Here is a 20,614-nt window from a genome sequence, read left to right as displayed (position 1 = left end):
GAGCCCGGAGTCCACAAAACAACAACAAAGTCCCCTCCAGGTCTGTAATGAAGAAACTGCCTGACTGCAGGGTATGGTATTCAGAGCCCTGGGGGTCTCCAAGGTGGTGACTAGGCAGCAGAGGGGTGGCGTGTTCCCTCTGTCCCGTTCTGTGACACAGCACTAGCCACCTAAGTGAATTGCTAACCTGTGACAGGGACAGTCAGCCTGTGCCCAAGAACTGCCAGACAGGAGCTCAGAGACTGAAAATTGTGGCTCTCTCTGTGAACAACCACAGTCTTCCTGACTCTGCTCCCTGGTAACAGCCCAGTGGCAACTAGAATGTGAGCGCTTGGGACACAGTCATCTAGGCTAACATTGTCCAATGATCGAATCGCATAGGTCACGTATGCGTTGACAGATCTCCTAAAGGGGCACATTAAATAAACCTTTAAAAGATGAAATGGAGCTTGTTAATGTTCTGTTTAACACAGTAAATTCCTAATGCTATAGTTTCTTTATGAAATCAATATAAAACATTACTGAGATGATTTTCATTCTTTTTTAAAATGCTAAGACTTTAATATCTAGGGTACATTTTGCATTTACAGCAAATCTCACTTTTAGACAAGCTAAAACCTGAGCCCTGGGCACAGGTTTAACAGAGTTAAAAGAATTCTGAGAATGTCAGGCTTGAACAGTTACTACATGATGCTGTTCCTACTGAATTGGAAATCCCATAATATATAACTACTTCTTATTGGTGCTGGCCAAATTCTCTACTTAATGGTAAAAGAGGGGTCGCTGCTTCAGAGAGGTTTACCTTCTTCAGACTGTATCCTGCATGAAATATAATGGGAGGCAGTAAAACGTTGAAGAAGATTTCTGGGTCAAATGTCATCTGCCAAAGAAAGACATAAGCAGTTAGACATGTGTTTACAAAACAGGTATAATACTTTTGCAAAGGTTGTATGAAGGTTATATTGACATGCTATTAAATTAGCAAAGATAAAAATAAGAAAAGCTATAAAATTGGAAATTTATAAGTACACCATCCTGTAAAATAATATTTAAATCTACAATGCAGATTTTTTTCATCCTGGTGCTAACAATAACACACAAAAGTAAATATCGATAAAATTTCTCTAGGAAAGAAATGTGTTCTTTTAACTTAATTGTCTTTCTTAATTTTATTTTATTATCCTAGTTTTCACTATACATCCAGAATAACCTTGAACTCACAATCCTCCTGCCTCAGCCTCTCTAGTACTGGGATTATAGGGTAGGCATCACCATGCACAGCTCATTCCTCATAATATGAACTCAAGTGTTTTTAATTATATTTCACTTTTTTTTCTTGGTTAAAAAGCTGTAATGCTCAAGTTTTTAGCTGTTGACAAGGATTTAAAGTAGTTCCAAAATAAAAGAAACTGAAATTTGGTCTTCATTTTCTCTATTTTATTCTCCTCCAAAGTTTAAAATATATTTCCAAACTGAAGAAAACATGTTTGAAAATGAAAATGCATTTTCTAGCATTTATACCTTGCTTTCTACTTGTGTTAAAATAAACTTAGCCAAAAAGTATGATATAATGTGATCTATAATGAAATGAGATGTGAGAATTTTTGAATCCAGTCTCTGCTGTACATGTGACATTTTGCAGAGCGCTCATTTGACTTCTCAAACCATCCTACACTAATCCTCATCTTCCCCTCTCTCCCTCTTCTTCCCTCTCTCTGTCCCCCCCCCTTTCTTTCTCTCTCTCTCACACACACCACTCACTTCATCCCTAAGACCCACTTACCTTTAGGATTTTCATCCAAATCCCTCAGACACCCCTCTGGTGGGGGTTACATATCAGATATCCTGTATGTCAGATACTTATATTATGATTCATAACAGTACTAAAATTACAGTTATGAAGTTTCAGTGAAATAAATTTATGGTTGGGTCACCATACCTGAGGAACTGTGTTAAAGAGTCGTGGCACTAGAAGCATTGAGAACCACTGCTCTGGAGACTGTCACTAGGTGTGAAGGCAGACAAAACTGACTGATCAAGATCCCTGTTAGCTAAACTGACCAACAAGCTTTCCAATGGACAGAGAGCTGTTGAAGAAATCTGGGTTGTGACACCCATTATTTTTGAAAAAGTTAGCCTAGTTCTACCAGAGTTTATACTTTATAATTCATTCTTGGTTCTTAAGACATATTTCCTTTGTTTTAGAAATTCAGTAATAGACAACATTAATAATTTCTTTTTTTTTAAGTCTCCAAGCTTCTGGATTTTAATGTATGAAAATCAAGGCAGTAAATCAAAAGGCCCCATCTCAACCCTAATCCCTTATGATAGAGAATCCTAGGTTGCCTACGATAGTTGTAAAAGAGTGTGGGCCCTAAGAACCAGGCTACCTAGGTTCAAATCCCACCTCCTTGGCCTGGGTGGCTGTTCACCTTCCTGGTGCCTTAATTTCTTTATTGTACAACAAACCCAATAATATGTTGTGTGCAGATAAAGAAGTCAGAAGAATTCAGTGATGTCACCTGTAAAGCCCTACACCACAACCTGGCACCCAGTTAGCAGTTTCTAGGTGTTTTATTACTAATAAAATATGACTAAGATTTTTTCATGTAATGAGCCTATAAGAAGGTTCAGTGGGTGTCTTAGTGAGGATTACCATGACCAAAAGCAATCTGGGGAGGAAAATATTTATTTGGCTTAGGCTTCCACATCACTACTCATCATCAAAGGAAGTCAGGACAGGAACTCAAGCAGGGCAGGAACCTGGAGGCAGGAGCTGATGCAGAAGCAAAGGAGGATGTTGCTTACTGACTTGTTTCTCATGGTTTGGTCAGCTTGCCTTCTTATAGAACCCAGGACCACTAGCCCAGGAATAGCATTACTCACAATGGACTGTGTTCTCCTCCATCAGTCATTAACCAAGAAAATACTCTAACAGCCTGATCTTGTAGAGCCATTTCCTTTTTTTATTCCTTTATTCTATTCAATTAACTTTTTTATTCATTTTACATACCACGAGTTGTGGGAACTCTTTCAGCCAATATCCTTTAAGATACTGGCCCAATTTATGTGTGATCTCATGTACTATGAATGCAAACAAAAAGCATGCACAGCCCTCTTTGCAGCTGGATTTGGTTCCAGTTCCTGGCGCACAGAGAGGACTGCAGAGCTCTACCCTTATTGTGAGTTTATCCCCAGATAAGTAAACCTTAGTTATACTCCATTCCAGGCTATTGTGGATCTCTTTAGTATGACAAGAAATTGGTGCCCAATGTGGGGCACAGTCCCTACACCCCATTTCCTACCCCACGTCCCATTTACCCTCCTCATCATCCACTCCTCCTCTGTCTCCATTCAGAAAGAGGCAGGCCTCCCATGGACTTGAACAAGGCCTGGCACATCAAGCTGAGGTTCCATCCTCTTGGATAACTTTAGCTCATATTGAGTTGGCATAAAACTATCTGGCACAGTTGGTAAAGGTGTTTTAGACAAAGTTTGATGATCTGAGTTCAATATCTGGGATGCACGTGATATAAGGAGAAAACCAAATCTCACAGTTAGCCCTTGATCTCCACTTGTGTGCTGTGGCATACATATACACACTAAATACATAACAAATGTAATAAAATATAATTACAAATATGAAAATAGAAAACATTTTATAAATATATATTTTATGATATACTTATATAAAATATATAATTATATTTATAGCATAAATATTAAAAAATATAAAATTACAACCTGCTTGGTCTATATATTGTTACCTATATGCATTCTTTCAGGGCTGACCATCTGTTACCAGATAAGTAAGTATGCTCCTTTTTGGGAAAGACTGTTTCTATACTAAAAAGCAATAACAACAAGATCTCCTCTATTTTCAGGATCTCCTGACCGTTCCACATCTGTGCAAAGTGTTGATAGAGATTATAATGCTCCCTCTAGGTTGATTCTTCCTGAGATGGTCACCTACACCATCATTGTTCTAGATTTGCAGGGCAGCTGTAAGTGTTCCAAGCAGAGGAGCCTCGCTGAAGCTAGAGGAATGAGCATACAGCTGTGAACATCTGGAAGGTGGAAGCTTGGTGGCACGACCTCCTCATGGGAAAACCTTTGCCTCTGCAGCTTTCCTGCAGAAACTGGGCTTACTGTCGAAGTAGAACTTTTCGATAATCAGAACAGCCCACTCTTTGCATGCAGGTTAACCAATGTGCTACTGGATTACAGTTTCTGAAGCAGCCAGATGATGCTGGCAGACTGAGAGAGGCACACAGCACAAGGGGATTTATTTGTGTGTACAAACAGATTTGTGTTCCTCTTAGCCTAGCTCGACGCTTAGCCGCTGCTAAATCAGAGTTCTGGGAGTGACTCCAATCTGGGCACTTTCTCAGAAATAGCTGGATTTGCCACCAGCCCAGCCTCCATTGGAAATCCAGCGTGTCATTTTCCTGAGACTTATACTCCAGTCGTGGCCTTGAGAGTGAGGTGGCTGTAAGGGGTGAACTATTCATCTTTTAAATTAAAGTACTGATGTGTGAATGTGTGTGTATGTGGGGGGTGTCCCCTGAGGAGAAAGTAAAGAAGAACAGAGAGCTGAAATGCTCCATCAAAGGATTTGCATACACACAATTTACATGCAGAACAGACCCTGCCCATCAGAACTTCATGTGATCAGAAACTGCAGTGTGGCCACTAGCCACGTGGCAGGCTGAGCTCTTGCACTGAAGACCTGAATTTTTACCTCTCACACTGGTAACTAGTGGCAGTCAGATAGCATATTAACATTTACACAGTTAGCAAGATTCTACATTCACACCAATTTAGTTTTCAAACATTATGTTTCACTCTTTGAGATGTGGCTGATTTAAAACAATAGATCTGAGCCTTTAAGATGCAAGCGTTATCTATGTTTCAAGAAAATAGACTTTGAAGCATCAGGATTAAATCTGAAAGGTAACAGGAGGAGAATAAAATATCAGTATGTTCACAACAGTGGAGTATATTTGAAATGCTATTTTCATATGTACCAGTATTTGACTAGAAATGGCCCATGCATATGTTCCCAGAGATAACAAACTAGAAAATTTCCAAGGACAGAAAGAATATTCCAAGCTTAATTCTTGAGGCTTCAGAAGGTTATAGATATGAAACTATATTTGGGCTTGAGCATGCAATGACTCAATATAACTTGTCTGGGAAGAAATTCCAGTGTTCTACTGACCTACTAAGTAAATAAGCACTAAAGTAACCACACTGGTGAAGGACTATGATTGATGTGACCTAGTCCCTCCAACGACTTGTTTTAAAAACAGTATTCCATCACATCTGACAACATTCTTGAGCGGTAGCTGGCAAATGCAATTATCCCTATTTTCCAAAGACAGAAGCAGAAATTAATGGCATGCCCAGTGTCCGTCAACATGACAGGAACATCACTGGGAATTGACTGTGTATGTATTGGCCAACTAAATGCATACTTACCAAGGAAATTAACTTCATATATATAATTAAGAAAGATTTGGAATTAAGAACTTGACTTTTGTTATTCAGAGAATAATTGATTACTTAGGACAAGTCAAAACAGATAGCCAAATGGCATGTCCAGTAATCTTCAGTTTTCGTCATTGGAAATTTAGCAAGCCTCTTGTTGTAAGGAATATGAAGGTACATTGCATAAGAGATTGATTGCACGAAGGCTATAAACAAAGAAAGGCAAAAATCTGTATACACCTGCTGCACAATGTCGCGAGGGAAACTTTAATGTGAAGTTCTCCAGTACAGAGACACCGCTCTGGGAGGTCAAAGCATTGGATGAGCTAGGATTTACAGTATCAATAGGAGTCTATCCATGGACCTCCTATCTGCAGAGGCCTGCTCATTTACCAGCTACAGGCCAGGGTCGTCCAACCACAGTGGAAGCAAGCATCTTGTGGGCGTCAGTTACAGTTGGCAGAAAGTAACTTAAAATATTTTTAAATGCTAAAATAAGCAAAGATATATTAAAAAGTAAAATTCATGGTCTGCATGCATTTTTAGTGCAAATAGAAGACTTTAAAGGATAAACTTGGTTGACCGGGGGCACATAGCCACAGGACACTTGTGGTGGTGGTTCTCGGGTATTGCTTGTCCTTTCTTCTACCCCAGCTTAACTTTGACTTGAACTACGGAAGTGAAAGAGCAGAGTTAAAATACTTAATGAGACTCCGTGACACTAACCAGGTGACCTTGATCTCCTTATTCAACTTCTCTGAGTTCCATTTCCTCATTTACATGGTAGAGCAGTGTCTACAAGCTAGTGGCTTCAGTGGAATAATGAATTTGCAGGATTCTGACTGTTTTAGGTCTGAATCTAAATGAAAGAAAATGCTAATGGTCTAGGAGTTGGAGACACAAGACATACCCATAGAACAGAAATTAACAAGGTAGAGGTATGGGGAGGGGAGGAAAGGCTCAATGGGTCCATGCCAGCCCAGATTAAATCTCTCTCAAATCCACTGGTAATGAATTTGAACTCGATTCACTCAAAGATGAAGACAAGTCAAGACACTTTTATCAACACTATCAAACACTAAATGGCTAGTGGGACTACGAATTTGTATGATCTCCAAGAGATACAGTTTGACAATGGCTATGAAAATACTGTCCATCCCTCTTCAATTAACAACATCTAACCTGCAAATTTTCTTTCCTTCGGTAAATAGACTTGCATGTATAGGACCCCCATGAAGCAGAGAAGATGGTGGGATGAACCATGGCCTGGGTCCATTGTGATATAATCCACAGCTGAATTTAATACAACTATTAGAAAAACTACAGAAGCAGCCTATAAGTGGATAAAGTTGCTTTCTGCCGTTTGTCAACTCCAGAGGACAAGAGGCAGAACTGTATGACCGGCACAAGTAGCTGAAACTGTCCAGGTTGCACATGTGCCATTTTGGTTTGTCCTAGCCAGACATGTAGACTGTTTCCTCTCTGTCAGGTGCCTTCTATGTCTGAGTTCCAACCAATGAATCCAGGGGGAAGTAATAAATACTCCTTCCAAGTGAGACCCCTGTCTTTGCTGTTCTCTCTCCTCCCTCTATCTCTAAATTCCTCCTGGCTAAGCTCACGCCACATCTCTGCCCTCTGACCTCCCATCTACTTCTCTTTTGGCTGCAGAATGAGGCCGACAGGAGAGACAATGGACAGATGCTTCAATATCCCAACATATACTGTTGAATCTTTTAAATGCTGACTCATGTGACTGTCTCGTCTCCTCAAAGAATACAGTGTGTGTGTGCTTTCTTTTTTTTATCCTTTATAAAGATAAGTCCTTTGAGATTAGTTTGCAGAGATCAAAGTTGAGCTGGGTAGAAGGAAGACACTGTCTATCTGCAGTTACCAAAGCCAGCACAAGGGACTGTGAGTGCTAGAGGAGGTGGCTGTGACAGAATGAGAAGAAACAAACCCAGGACACAGCTATTCACTCAACAAGGATTTGCTTAAAATAAACCAGGCATATGGCAGAGAGGATTAGCAGGGCTTAGGGTTGAAACAGAGAGGTAAAAATAAAAGAAAAGAAAGAAGAGACCTTAGGCTTTACACCTGGGTGAGTGACAGAGAATGTGGCTGGGGAGCTGCTGACTTGGTGTAAGTAAGAGGGTCAGGGCCCCCCAACACCTCCCAAGGCCTTGCGAGCTTCAGCTGACCGAGACTGACTGTCTGGAACACTTGGAGAAGGGTTCTTGATGGCAAGATAGAGCCAAGGAGCAACATTCCATAATCACCAGAGTGCAGCAGGGTCTCTGCAGAGTGATTGTCCTGGAAAGGAGAAGAGGGTGGAGGACAAGGCTGGGTAGAGAGTGCGACAGAGAGAGACAGACATATACACACAGAGGACTATAGAGAGAGACAGACAGACAGACAGAGACACAGAGAGATGGAGATACACACACAGAGAGACAGACGGCAGAGACAGATGGCGGGGCAGAGAGACAAAGAACTCAGCTGCAGGAAAGCCCAATAAAGAGCTACAGAGAGTTGCTGCAGCTGGATGCAGGTGCCAGCACCAGTAACAGATGCGGGGGGAGCCTGGGGCTTTGTGTACATAACCTCGTTCTCAGAATAATTTCTTAGCACCACATCTGGAACACATTTCCCCCAGCTATTCACGATGTATGTGAAATTCAGTCACTTCAGACAGGGGCAAGCGTGCAAACTTTCGAAACGAACTGTGCTTTTGCTAGCGATGGATCTCTGAGCTGGGCTGGGAAGGGACTGACACCCACACACACACACACACACCCACACACCCCTCCCCGCCACCACCACCACCATGCCCTGGTACTGAGAATGTGATGTGAAGATGGGGATTTCGTGGTTTGGAAGCATAGGCTGATCTTTTCGGGTTGACTCCAATGGGGACATGGGCACAGGGGTTATGAAAGAAGGGTGTGCTGCAGAAGCAGGTGCGGTGGGCTCCGGACCCCTCTCTCAGAGAGTGGGTGTCTTTACGGGCCTGGAAAATAACAACTGAATATAAAGGAGGGAGAAGGAGTAGATGGGGGGCGGGGACAAAGATGATGAGCAGGGAAGAAAGAGAAGAGTGGGGGCTGGAGGGAGGAGTACGGCAAAATTAAGATGTTTAGTGAGCTTAGGAAATGAAGAAAGTGGTAAAAGCAACAGTGCAAATAAAAAGTGAGTCGCTGTCTTTGAATCCGTGAAATCTTACTGGGTCATTAAGACTGTGGCTTGGCCACATTAAGGGATGATTATCCATGTAGGAAATACTCTTCCGTTTCTCCAGATTTTTTATGCAGAACCCCTAAATCTTAAATGTAGCGGGCACTTGGCAGAGAGTTAGGATGTGCTTTACATAGGCTAGCGGTGATGTACACCGCGCTGTCTGAGAGAGACATCTATAGAGGAGCTACAGTGTATGGGAGACAATGGGAGGAGGGTGCTTATCCTGCGCATACTCAGCATCTACCACCACTCAATGTCCTTTCCTGCCAGACCTGAGACTCCCTTCCTGCCTGGGCTCAACCTCTCTTCCTGCCAGGGCTCAGCTTCTCTTCCTGCCAGGGTTCAGCTTTTCTTCCTGCCTGGACTCAGCCTCCCTGCCTGCCTTCCAGGCCCAGTCCCTCTTTCTGCCAGGGCCCAACCACCTTTTCTGCCTGGACTCAACCTCTCTTCCTACCAGGGCTCAGCCTCTCTTCCTGCCAGGCTTCAGCCTCTCTTCCTGCCAGGGCTCAACTTCTCTTCCTTCCTAAGCAGTTTGACTTTGTCTGCTCTATACCCTATACCTCCCTATATTTGCTATGTCAGGCTTTTGTTGAAGGAAACGTTCCTCTGATAAAAATTATTAGAATTTCTAGTCTAAACCTGAACCCTGGAACAATCAAGGCATACATGTCAAGTCCTGGCCACTTGGGGGCAGCACTGGGCTGGGAAATTCTAAACTAGAAATTATTATCCTTTATTTTATTTATATCTTAATTGACTTCGAGATTCTTTTTGGAGGTGGTGATCTTTTAGATAGGACTAGGTAGTCCTGGGTAGTTTGGTACTCACTCTGTAGGCCAGGCTACCTCAAATGTGCAGCAAGTCTCCTATGTCGACCTTCCAAAAGCTAAGACAGCAGGCATGCATCGCCCCACATAATTCTGGAAAGTGTGTGTCTGGTTGATATCCATCTTCATCTCAACCAGGAAGCAAGGCATGCCTGGAAGTCAGTGTCCTCTCCTTCCTCAGCCGTATTCCTTAATTCTGTAGGTATCTATAAACAATAATCAGCAATGTGCATTGTCTCTGTTGTAGGAATCCTTTTGTGCCTTGATTTCTACATATGAGATTGGTTTTAAATTTATCTATGATAATGAACATGTGGATCTTATCTATTTGCTTAAACTGCCTTGGAACATTCTACTGGAGGAATGGATCCAAATTTTCTTCTCCAATTGACAGGCCGATTTATATCTTCCGTCAACACAAAATACTGAAGAAGATAGTCTTGTACTTATGCACTGGTATACACTCAGAAACCTTTCTAGATGTCAAGCAGTAGGCAACATGTACTGCCCCTTTATAGACGCTGCTACTGATGACCCCATTTACACACCCACTGGGGAGTCTTAGACTACTTTCTCACTTCTAGCCAACACTATGATTGATCATTTTCTAATTTGTTGGAGGTTTGATCAATAGTAAACATCACATTGTTTACTTTGTTTCCATTATTAATGAAATAAGTATATTTATTTTGCTTGTTGAGCTTTTATGATATTTCTTCAGGGTAATTCTTGATCATATCTTTGTATCCAGTTTGGTTTTCCTTATTGATTTGTTTACTTGAAGAATCTGGATACAATTCTGTTTAGTTACTTATATTTCAAATACATTCTTCTAGTTTTATTATCTCCTTCAATAATTTCTTTTTGTGACATTGTTGACAGTCTCTTACGTAATTTTAATGTTGTGAGATGTGTGCGTTTTTATATTACTTTAGTTATAGGAATGGTTTTATTTTTCCATATTCTAATACTGTAACTACATTTTCTCCCCAGTTTTTATCATTTCTGTATTGTATTCTACAATTAGGTCTTTAATTCTCATGAAATTTATATGTTACAGATATAAAATTGGGAATAAGTAATTTTCTTTCTGTCATATGGAGAGCCAATTGTCCCACGGAAGGTTCTAGTTTTTCCTTTTCCCACCGATTTCTGTTGGGTTTGTGGTCACTGTCAAGTGCTTTTCCAAAGATGCAGAAAGCATTTATTTCAATAAATATTTCATGCCTGCCACTGATAGATGGCCCACTTAGTGCTCAGAAGATAGGGAAGGCTTTGGCTAGATGGCATGCACTAAAATATCACTCACACCAGTGAAAATTTAAAAAGAACACAAATATCCAACGTGAGTCCATTTACTACACTCGAGTTTCTAAACATCTGAGAAAAGGTTTAAGTTTAAGCAAACATAGGAAGGTACAAAGTTTTAGATACTGTCTAAACTTCCTAGAAACACACCCACATAATAAGAGAACCTAGACATCTAAAATCTTCCATGCTGGTTGTATAATGTAGAATTATTTGTACTCTTTCCTTTCAAAATACACATTTCTATTTAAATGAGCATTCTGTGATATTATCTGGAAGTTATGGAGAAAATGTAATAAAATTCATGTCACAAATAATAACAACTCTACAGATTGCAAACAAATTGGAAGAACAAAGAATGAAGCGAGTACCTGCATATCTACCATTTATCAATTCTTCATAATAATTAACAAATATAACAAATTTCCATGATGCTGTTGTGATTTTCAGACTTCCTTTACAAATAGCAACTCAGGTTTTCTTCCCAACAACCTTTCCAGTTAAATCTTGCAAATGCCTTGTTTTTACAGATGTGGAACAAAAGCCCCGGTATGTGATTTGCCCAAAGTTACAGACCTGGTAAGCAATATGGCCCCGATTCAAACTTTAGATTCCAGCAGGTTCACTGACAGCAAAAGTGACTTCAGTGGAAGAAAGAACAATCAATACGGTGAGCACTTGCTCACCTCCAGACATTAGTTTAAGTTCTTTGCATGTCTCTGTTTGTTTGTAATTCATGATGGCCTTGGAGTGTGAACAGAAATATCTTATTTTTCCAAAAGGGGAAATTGGACTTGCAGAGTTTACCTAGAATTTCTTAAGTCACATAGATATAAAGTATCATTTGAACTAAGTCATACAGCTCAGTGACTGGTCTCTTAGCCACAGTATCCCTCTGTCCCCAAAAGAAGATTATAGTCACACAGTCCACTATTGCAGGTGTCACCATCGCCTGTCATGTATGAGGTGTTCCAGACAGTACCACGGCATCAAATCGGCAAGGCCTGAGAGACTCCTGCATTCTGCTTAAGTTTCTTGATCTCACAGATACCCCCCATGTCACCTATGTGACTCTCGACTCAGGAGATCATGTGGCCTGGCTGCACTTAATCTCTTTTTCCTCTCCTCATCGTACACAGCTTCTCCCTTCACTCTCAAGTTCCAGCCTGGAAGACAAAGGCTATAGCTGCTTCCTCCTGACCCTACATGCCAAGACTTCTCACTCTTTTACCCACTCTACGCTTGCACGGACTGCTTCCGATCTCTTCTGGCCTGACCTTCATAAGCTGGTGGCCTGGCATGCCTCACGTCTGTGGTTTTGGCATGACAGGGAGGCTCAATTCTAAGACTGGTATAGGACAGACGGAAGAGTAAAGAGAAGATGGACAAGAGCAGGGCCTGTTCTCCCATCTCTCCACGGTGGACTTTCCTCAGGACCCATATACCCAATCTATTCTTCCATCAGGAGTGAATGCTTCCTCCCCGCCCTCATCTGGAATAAACCTTACTCTTGGCCAACCTGATACCTCAGGCCAAAGACACTGCTCCTCTCAAACCAGACACAGGGGAATCCCGGTCTCACCACTGCTTGCTAAGCCTCGCAACTCTTTGGAGTTTGTCTTATCCTTATTGGTCTCAGCTATGAATTGTGCATCCAGCTTCCCCATCACAAGATCTCACCAGGGAGCAACCGGCCTGGGGAAGCTGGGCTGGGAAGGGCTGAGTCAGCAAGAAGCAGGGTCAGAGCAGGATGGCAGGAGGGGAAGGAGTGCCTGCTGACATCAGCAGGAAGTCAGATTAAAATGAGGCAATGTACTTTTAAATGCCCGCATTCACCTTAAAGACGGTGCAGGAAAAAGCAGTAGCCGCAGACTCTCCTCCATCGACCCCCCTCAGGCCCCTCACCCTAGGGGAATTCACGCCTGTCAGGGGCAAATGCTACAGAAATGGAAAACGGAAGCGGACTAACATTTACAACATGTCTGACATTAAACACGTATTTTCACATATAGCTTTAGAAAGTAAACCTCTACTGTTGGGATCACTAACCCCTACATTACAGACGAGGGAAAATTTGCTCAGAGAAATTAGCATGCTGGTCCTACTCCTGAGAATGGCCAGATGAGATTCACTCCCGGGTCTGACTGGAAAGCGTGATATACTTCCTCATAAGATTAGAGGCGCCAGAGTTTAAGCCTAGGCTGGGAGGCTCTGTCTGTCAGGGCATTCTAAAGACAGCCGTTGTGTGAGATGGACTTTTTAGAGAGATAAAAACGGAGATGTTTGGATACTTCCAATTATCCTAAAAATGTAATTACTTAAACACATGTTCTGTGCTGGCAAATCATCTCTCCTGAGGGAATAAAATCTTCCAAGCTTGGTTTGAAACATTTCCCAATTCCTGTGGCATAAGTATTCCTATTGTGACCCATTTCATGCTGTCAAATTTCACAATTGGCTCATCCGAGTCTGAAAATTTAGTGAAATTCAGCTTCCGAGAGCTGGGCGAGCCTCATATTCCAGTGAAATCCCCTGAGACCCACTCTGCACTAACTAACTTAGGTGTAGTTTGGGGTCATGAAATCTCACTTGAGGAGGCCAGTATTGTGACAACGTTGTGAAAAGCCATCTAGATGAGAGGTCCCTCTGCTGAAGACCTTGTTGTTCCTGCTACAGGGATGTGGTAAGTCTACTCCACTCAATGACTGCCAAGGTTACTTTGGGAGAGCCACATCTCCCAAGGTCACGCCCTTTCCAGAGTGTCCACTATCCAGACATTGAATGGTTTGGTCCTTCAGGGGCCAGGTCACATGGTTCAGATGAGGCTGACTCTGAGGTCCATTGCAGAACCACAGCTTCCCAAGGAGACAGCAACATGTGAGGCCTGCTTCTCTTCTATGGCCCTCTGCCCTCAGGCTTCTTCCTCCTCCGGTCATAGGCGAAACTTCCAGATACTTATACCCTGCCATGGGCCCGTGCTTCTCTGGGAACTCAGTAACAACAGGCAAAAGGAAAGACAAGATTCATTTGACTTCTGGTGCCAGGCTCAGCCTGAGGGAGAACCGCAGCAATCAGGGCCCAGTAGGCCTTGCAATGAGAAACTATCTGCGAAGTGTTGGAGTATGTACGCTTGGCATGAGTGAGCCTGTGGGTGCTATCCCAGTACCAATGATGATGATGATGATGATGATGATGATAATTATAAATGAGCAATTGAATACGTATTTTCTTTAGAAAAGAAATTATATGAGAGGAGTAGCAAGGCCCCTCACCCTCCACCCCAGCTTAAGGCAAGCCGGCTGGCTGCCTGCTCAGCATCCTTCATTCCGCCTGCTCTGTGAGTGCTGTCCCAGCTGTGCGGGCTTCCAGGGAGGGGCTTCTGGCAGGTGGCCTGAGGAGAAAAGTGGGGCGTGCCATGGGACCGAGTTTTATGTAACTGCTCCCTGGAGACCAGTGATGATGACATTGCAGCTCTGCCAGTTTAGCATTTCCGAAGGAGCCAAGCAAAACGGGAGATAGTGAGAGATCCATTTCCAGTTGGATCTTCGCAGATGCAACATCTAATAGAAAGCCTCTTTCTTCCTCCTGCTCCTTCTGACTCGTCTCTGCTCGGCCTTCTCTTCAGTCTCTCCGCCCCCGCTTCTCGTCAGAGTATTTGGAGACTTGTAGCAGTGCGGGCCTCTGAGTAGCAAGAACCATTTCAGAGCCCGTGCATTTTACCCTGAGGATAAACCTATGGCACACTTGAGTGCCGAGTAGTCAGCAGTTCAGACAGGACACCGTGGCGGTGACAGATTGCAGCTCAGGGCAGAAACTGACAATACCAACTGGCACCATCTATTCATGCCCCTGGAGGCACTGAGTATCCACATGTGACAGGCACTGAGTATCCACATGTGACAGGCCCTCGGAACGCGATGTGACAGAAAGCAGACCGAGGTCCTGACCTCCTGGAGGCTTTGCAAGTTTGGGAAGGAGAGATGTTAATCAAAGCATCATAGAGGGAAATACGGACTTAGGAAGCCACTAACTCCAAAGGGAGGATGAAAGGTGGTCTGAGACTGTCGGCGCGGGACACAAAATCACTTGATTCTGGAGCAGAGTGGCACGGGCCCATTTAAGATAGGGACAAGTATTCCACGAAGGCTTATCTGTTCCCAAGAACAACCCCATACCAGGCCAAGACACACACACACACACACACACACACACACACCCTTATTGCTGTGGAGGCAAAACATCATAGAGGATGACAGTAGAGTGGAATTTCTTAAGAAGTTGCTGTGGTTTTCATATGTCCTCCATAGCTCTGAGTTAGAAACTCAATCCTGACACAAGTTCACAGCTAGGTGGGGCCTTTAGGAGACGTTGGGCCCTTGGGGGCTGTGTCTGAAGAATGAATTGGCACTGTTCTCACAAGGGGATTACTGCACAGGGCTGCACTTGTTATTTTTCCTATCTTTGTTAAAATATCATCCTAAGAGAGGAAGGGTCTACCGTGGCCACTAAGAGATTCAGGTCCATCTTGGAGAAGAAGGCATGGGTGCAGTACGGTAAAACTTGAGGCGCTTCACCTGGATGCAGATGAAAATGTAGCAAAAGCAGGCTGGACGGGCCCACTTCCATCAGCCAGGCCATGCTCTCAGAAAGTCTCCTTGGCCTTCAAAATAGAGCAAGAAGCTGGAGACTGCATGTTCAAAAGGTGAGCTTCTGTGGAGTGGAATATTAGTTGAAGATGTGCTGCATTCTTTGATGTTGCATTTGTTTAACTCTGTAAAGTTGTGATACTTTGTCTAAAACACCTGATTGGTCTACTAAAGAGCTGAATGGCCAATAGCAAGGCAGGAGAAGGGGTAGGCGGGGCTGCCAGGCAGAGAGAATGATTAGGATAAATCTAGGTTTAAAAAAAATGAGAAGCGAGAAAAGGAGAAGGAGAGTAAGATGCCTGGGACCAGCCACCCCGTCACACAGCCAGGCACAGCACAGGAAGGAAGGGACCAGCCACCCCGTCACACAGCCAGGCACAGCATAGGAAAGAAAGAAAGATAAAGGTAAAATCCCAGAGGCAAAATGTAGTTAAAGGGAGAAAGGATAATTTAAGTTAGAAAAGCTGGCTAGAAATAAGCCAAGCTAAAGTGGGGTATTCATAAGTAAAAATGACTTTCCATGTATTTATTTGGGATCAGGGTGGCAGACCTCCAAAGAGTACAAAACAACAACAACAACCAACCAAACAAACAAACAAACAACAAAAAAAAACTATAGTGAGCCTCTGGGGGAACAAATCTAGATTTAAACCCTAGCAAGTGTGTTGCAGGAAGATGAATGAGTTTTGGTCCCTTCCCCCTTTCCTGTTCTTACCACTTGTTGACTTCCTCTCTGCTGACACTGTAAGAAGGGTCCTCACTAGATGGGTGTCTTGGTCTTTGGCTTTTGGCCTTCAGAAAGACAAGCTGAGTTTACCTTCCTTTATGTTACCTTGTGTAATGGTATTCCATTATCAAGGCCTAGAGTGGACGAAGACAAAACTAGTCAAAGAAAAAGAGTTCTAAGAAAATACATGACATTGTGCTGACCCCTAAAGTGTCCCTTATGCTAGAGAGTTGCCATGAGAGGGGGTTCGGTTGTTTCATTTTTGACTAATCCTTGAAGATTTCTACTTTTATATGTGTGTTACAATGTCAAGTGTTGTTTACATGTTATTTGTAAACAAATAGGGTAATATTAGGTGCTTTGGGAGTTTTTACTGAGGAGTTTGTGTTTACTGTTACAGTTAGGGTGTGGTCACATCATGACTGACAGCTCCTTCTCCAGGGTGATGTTGACAGAATGTTCACCCTTTGGAAGGTGACGCCTACCTAGGTCTTGAGGTAATCTCACGCAACCCCCTTGAGTTCTTTAGAGATACCTGTTACAGCAAGAGGAAATCTGGTCACAAGCCACCTACCATTTCTATTGTTTGACATATGACCTTCTTCTCCTGGACATTTTGCTGCTGTGAGGTGATACCATCTGACATCCTCACCCTAGGCCAACCCAACGGGATTGCCCTTTCATAACAATTTATCCCTTAGAACTTTTATAAATGGACTCGTTTCTTTATAACAAATGTTGTCTTAGCTATGGTTTGGAATGAAAGCATCTAAGTGTCCGGGCATCCTCATGGCCTTCTCTGCCAAGCTCAGGCTGCACTGGGACCTCTCATGCAGTACAGTCAAGATCAGTCCAGATGGAGAGGCACAAATCATTCCACCCGTTTCTTTGTAGACTGTGGAGGGTAAAACCTGCGCTGAGAGCAGCCCACCTACGTTTCTCCGAGCCCTGATGCTCACTCCCTCCCAGCATGCCTAGAAAAACTACACGGGAGACTGTACCCCAGCCCTTCTTTATCTTCCCCAGGAGTGCGCCAGCATCAACTGCACAGATTTGTCTCCTGGTCCAGCCGCTTTCCCTGGTTAAACTGTTCTGTTGTCAGAAGAGCTCTGGCCCTGGCCTCTGTGCAAGAAATTCATCAAGCAGAGTGAAAAACCAAAAAAATTCACAGATAAATATAAGAATCAGAAGGAAAATTTGGACAGTGACAAAAGCAGACAATTAAGTGATCTCATTAAGCATAATGAGAACAACCAGATTAAAGCCATATAGTCAGCCATATCCATAAGTTTCTTTAAAAAATCCTTAAGAACCATGATCCTGTTACTCATGTTCTGTGACCTACTGGACAGGACCAGATTCTCCTTTTTGAAACAATAGGACATTATAGCTCAGCACCCCAAAGCCACTTCCCTTAACCAACTGATAATGTCACCTTTCAAACAGGAAGTGAAGACTTAGCAAATTTCACCCCGAGTTTCCTTTGTCGGTACACTGTAGTCATGTATTTTGTGGGGGGATAGGAACGGTAAATTTAAGTGTGCTGACAACTTTTTAAATATATACTAGATCTGCAAGGCATTCCAGTCAAATGCGCTACTCCCCCTCCCAGCTCGGCAGTGTAAATACGTAATGTGCTAATATCCGCGCGTGTAATAATGAGATAGACACACTGATGAAGCTTTCTGTCATCCCGAGTTTCCCCTGTAACCAGCTCCTCGCCCACCCTTTCTTCATTCTCCCCACCCCTCCTTTCTGTGATCTCATCAGGGAACACCATGTAGCCCCCCCCACTCCCTGTGCCCAATTCTTTGGAACCCTACCTGTCCACATGTCCTCCCTCTCCACCTGTCCCTGGGTCACCACCCAAGTGCTGTCTCTGCTTTTGCTTTATTTCCTGCCTGCTGCAGCCAAAGTAACCCTCTGCCTTCGATAACCTCCCCTTCTCTGCTGACTCTGAACAAGAGTGAACACACGCAACCTGGTGCTTGTTCAGCGGCTTCTGATGTTGAGATCTGCCCTCATTTCCACTCCCGCCTTTCCAGTCTTCCATACTCCCCCAAATCAGAAATGTTTCCTTTCCTGAAATATTTATTCCTATTCCCCCTTGCATACCATGCTCCTCTCTCTGCCTGGAATGTCTTCCCACCCTCACCCCATCCTCCCACGTGACTGCACCCGGAATCCATCCATCAGGGTGCTTCCTTGTAAGCCTGCCTTTCCTGTCTGCCCTACACAGCAGGACACCAGCCGCTTCTGAGTGCCTGGGGATCCTGGTACAACCCTCCCTTTGGCACCTGCCCTTACTCTGTGTTGCTCAGGTTGCTGTTTTCCTCTGGCTTCCTCGTACCCTCCTGGAAATCATGTCTATTTCAGAAGCATAACTGTGGGGACTCGGGTCATTGACATTAAAGAATAAATAAATGAAATATCAGTAATAGACAAGGGCTGTTGTTTCTTTGGCTGGTACTGAGAATCACACCTGGAACCCCCACATGCTTGGCAAACTCTTTATCACTAAACTACATCTCCAGCCCTGATGCTTGGGTAGTTTTTTGTATTATTTTTTTTATTTTGCTTTTTGTTTGTTTGATAAAGGGCTTTTCTGTGTAACAACCCTGGCTGTCCTGGATCTCACTTTGTAGACCAAGCTGCCCTCGAATTCACAGAGATCCACCTGTGATCTGTGTCTCCGGAGTTCTGGGATTAAAGGCATGCACCACCACCACCCAGCTATTTTTACTTTTTAAATTTCCATCTCCTTTGAAAAAAAGATAATAAACTTCCTATTTACATGAATGTCAGCAATCGTTAGTCCTAAATATTACTTAACAAGTTAACATTTGTAAAACCATTATATAACATAATGTTGGCCCCAACAGGTTAAAATGAATATACCTAGGATCCACAGAACAACTTTGGCAAGCGGTGTTGCGAACCCAATGGGTAGTTACAGAGCAGCACAGGACAGGTCAGCCGGCGGCCTTGAGTGCACATCTACTCATAACCTGGGCAGCGTCGTTTTCACCTGTCTCTTCAGTCAAATACTCTTTTCTGTCCTACGTTTTCCCCTGTGTTGAGCATGACTAGAACAGGTTTAGCATATGGTATTTCTTGACGCTTACATGCGGCATAAGCACACAGCGTATCGCTGCTGCTGTAAAAGCCAGTAGCTCTCAATTTTCCAGCTTTATACCTTCCTATTGGAAGGAGTGCGTGAGGGCACTGAGCTGTGTCTGTTTCCAAGCACCACCAGCCCTTAGCCATCCCAGAAATGCATGTGCGCATATAAAACTTTCCTAGAGGTGTTGGCGTGGCACAGCGCAGGGATTCCTCCGTATCTCCAATTCCTTGGCATTTCATCCAAGCTTCACACTCCATTCTTCTGAGAGTAAAATTGACTGTCAAATCCTAATATGTAGATACAAAGTCTGACTACTCATTGTAATACATTCCAAAAAAGAAGGCAACCCAGTGGGGGCACTGTGGTGGCTTCCACGCCCCACTATGTGGAACTTCTGAACAGCCCACCTCCTCCCACCTTTGGAGCTGAAATTCCCTGGGTCTCAGTCTCTTCTCTCTGGGCTTTTGGAGAGCCTGGCCAGTGTGTGGGAGCAATAAGCTGTCACGACTCAGGATCAAGTGCTATGAGTCTCAGTGTGGTTTCTTCCCACTGGCATTGGATTCTGGCCCATCATGTAATCTCTGTAGACACTAATTTTATTATCTGTATATGCACAACTAACATGAGAGGATAATTGAAAATTTTAAAACATTTAGCATCCAGAACACCATAAGTTTATCAAATTCAGGATGGTAATTTTCAAGCCTTGCATCTTTCTTCAGCTGTGTACATATTGGCAAGTTTGCAGATTTATTCCAATTTTCCATTTCTTTATTCACTCAGCAGATAGTCATTTAGCACGAGGCACCATGGCAGGCTTTAAGGATACACTGGTCATTAAGAGGCAGGGTCTCTGTCTCTGTCCATGCAGCGTTCACTATCTAGTGTATGGTTTATCTCTCGCAATGGATGTTGAGTACACGAAGAAACCAGCCTCACAGATTACTAACCTTGGCAGATACTAAGTAAGCGCCCAGATGTTGCAGTACCAATGCAGCACCGTTACTGGAGGCAGGGAGAATGACAGAGATGTTGGCAGGGTGGCGTTACAGTGACAACAGCATGTCGGAAGAGCAGGAGCAGTGAGAATGACAAGGTGTAAAAGCTGGTGCTTTCTGTACATCTCATTTAAACTAAAACAATCTTACAAGACAAGTCTCAGAAGAGTTGATCCCATACAAGAGAGGGTAGAAGTGAGGAAAGCCTGGAATGAGTGGGGATGAGTGGGGAAGGACAGAGAGAGGTTGACCAGTGGGAG

The 20,614-nt window shown here is 43.3% G+C and overlaps 1 protein-coding gene across 1 annotated transcript in view; it reads right to left on the bottom strand.

Moving 5' to 3' along the window:
• Slc9a9 (solute carrier family 9 member A9) overlaps positions 1–20,614 on the bottom strand; it is a 551,770-nt gene that overhangs the window by 510,314 nt on the left and 20,842 nt on the right. Inside the window, exon 3 of the mRNA XM_048452510.3 lies at positions 803–880. Within this exon, the coding sequence (XP_048308467.3) occupies positions 803–880 (78 nt within the window). The remainder of the gene's footprint in view (positions 1–802; positions 881–20,614) is intronic.

This window comes from Myodes glareolus, chromosome 4 (assembly GCF_982192425.1).
Source record: "Myodes glareolus chromosome 4, mMyoGla1.1, whole genome shotgun sequence".
Taxonomy (NCBI): Eukaryota; Metazoa; Chordata; class Mammalia; order Rodentia; family Cricetidae; genus Myodes; species Myodes glareolus.
Note: the sequence above shows the minus strand (reverse complement) of the source record. Positions and strands in the feature narration are given on the sequence as shown.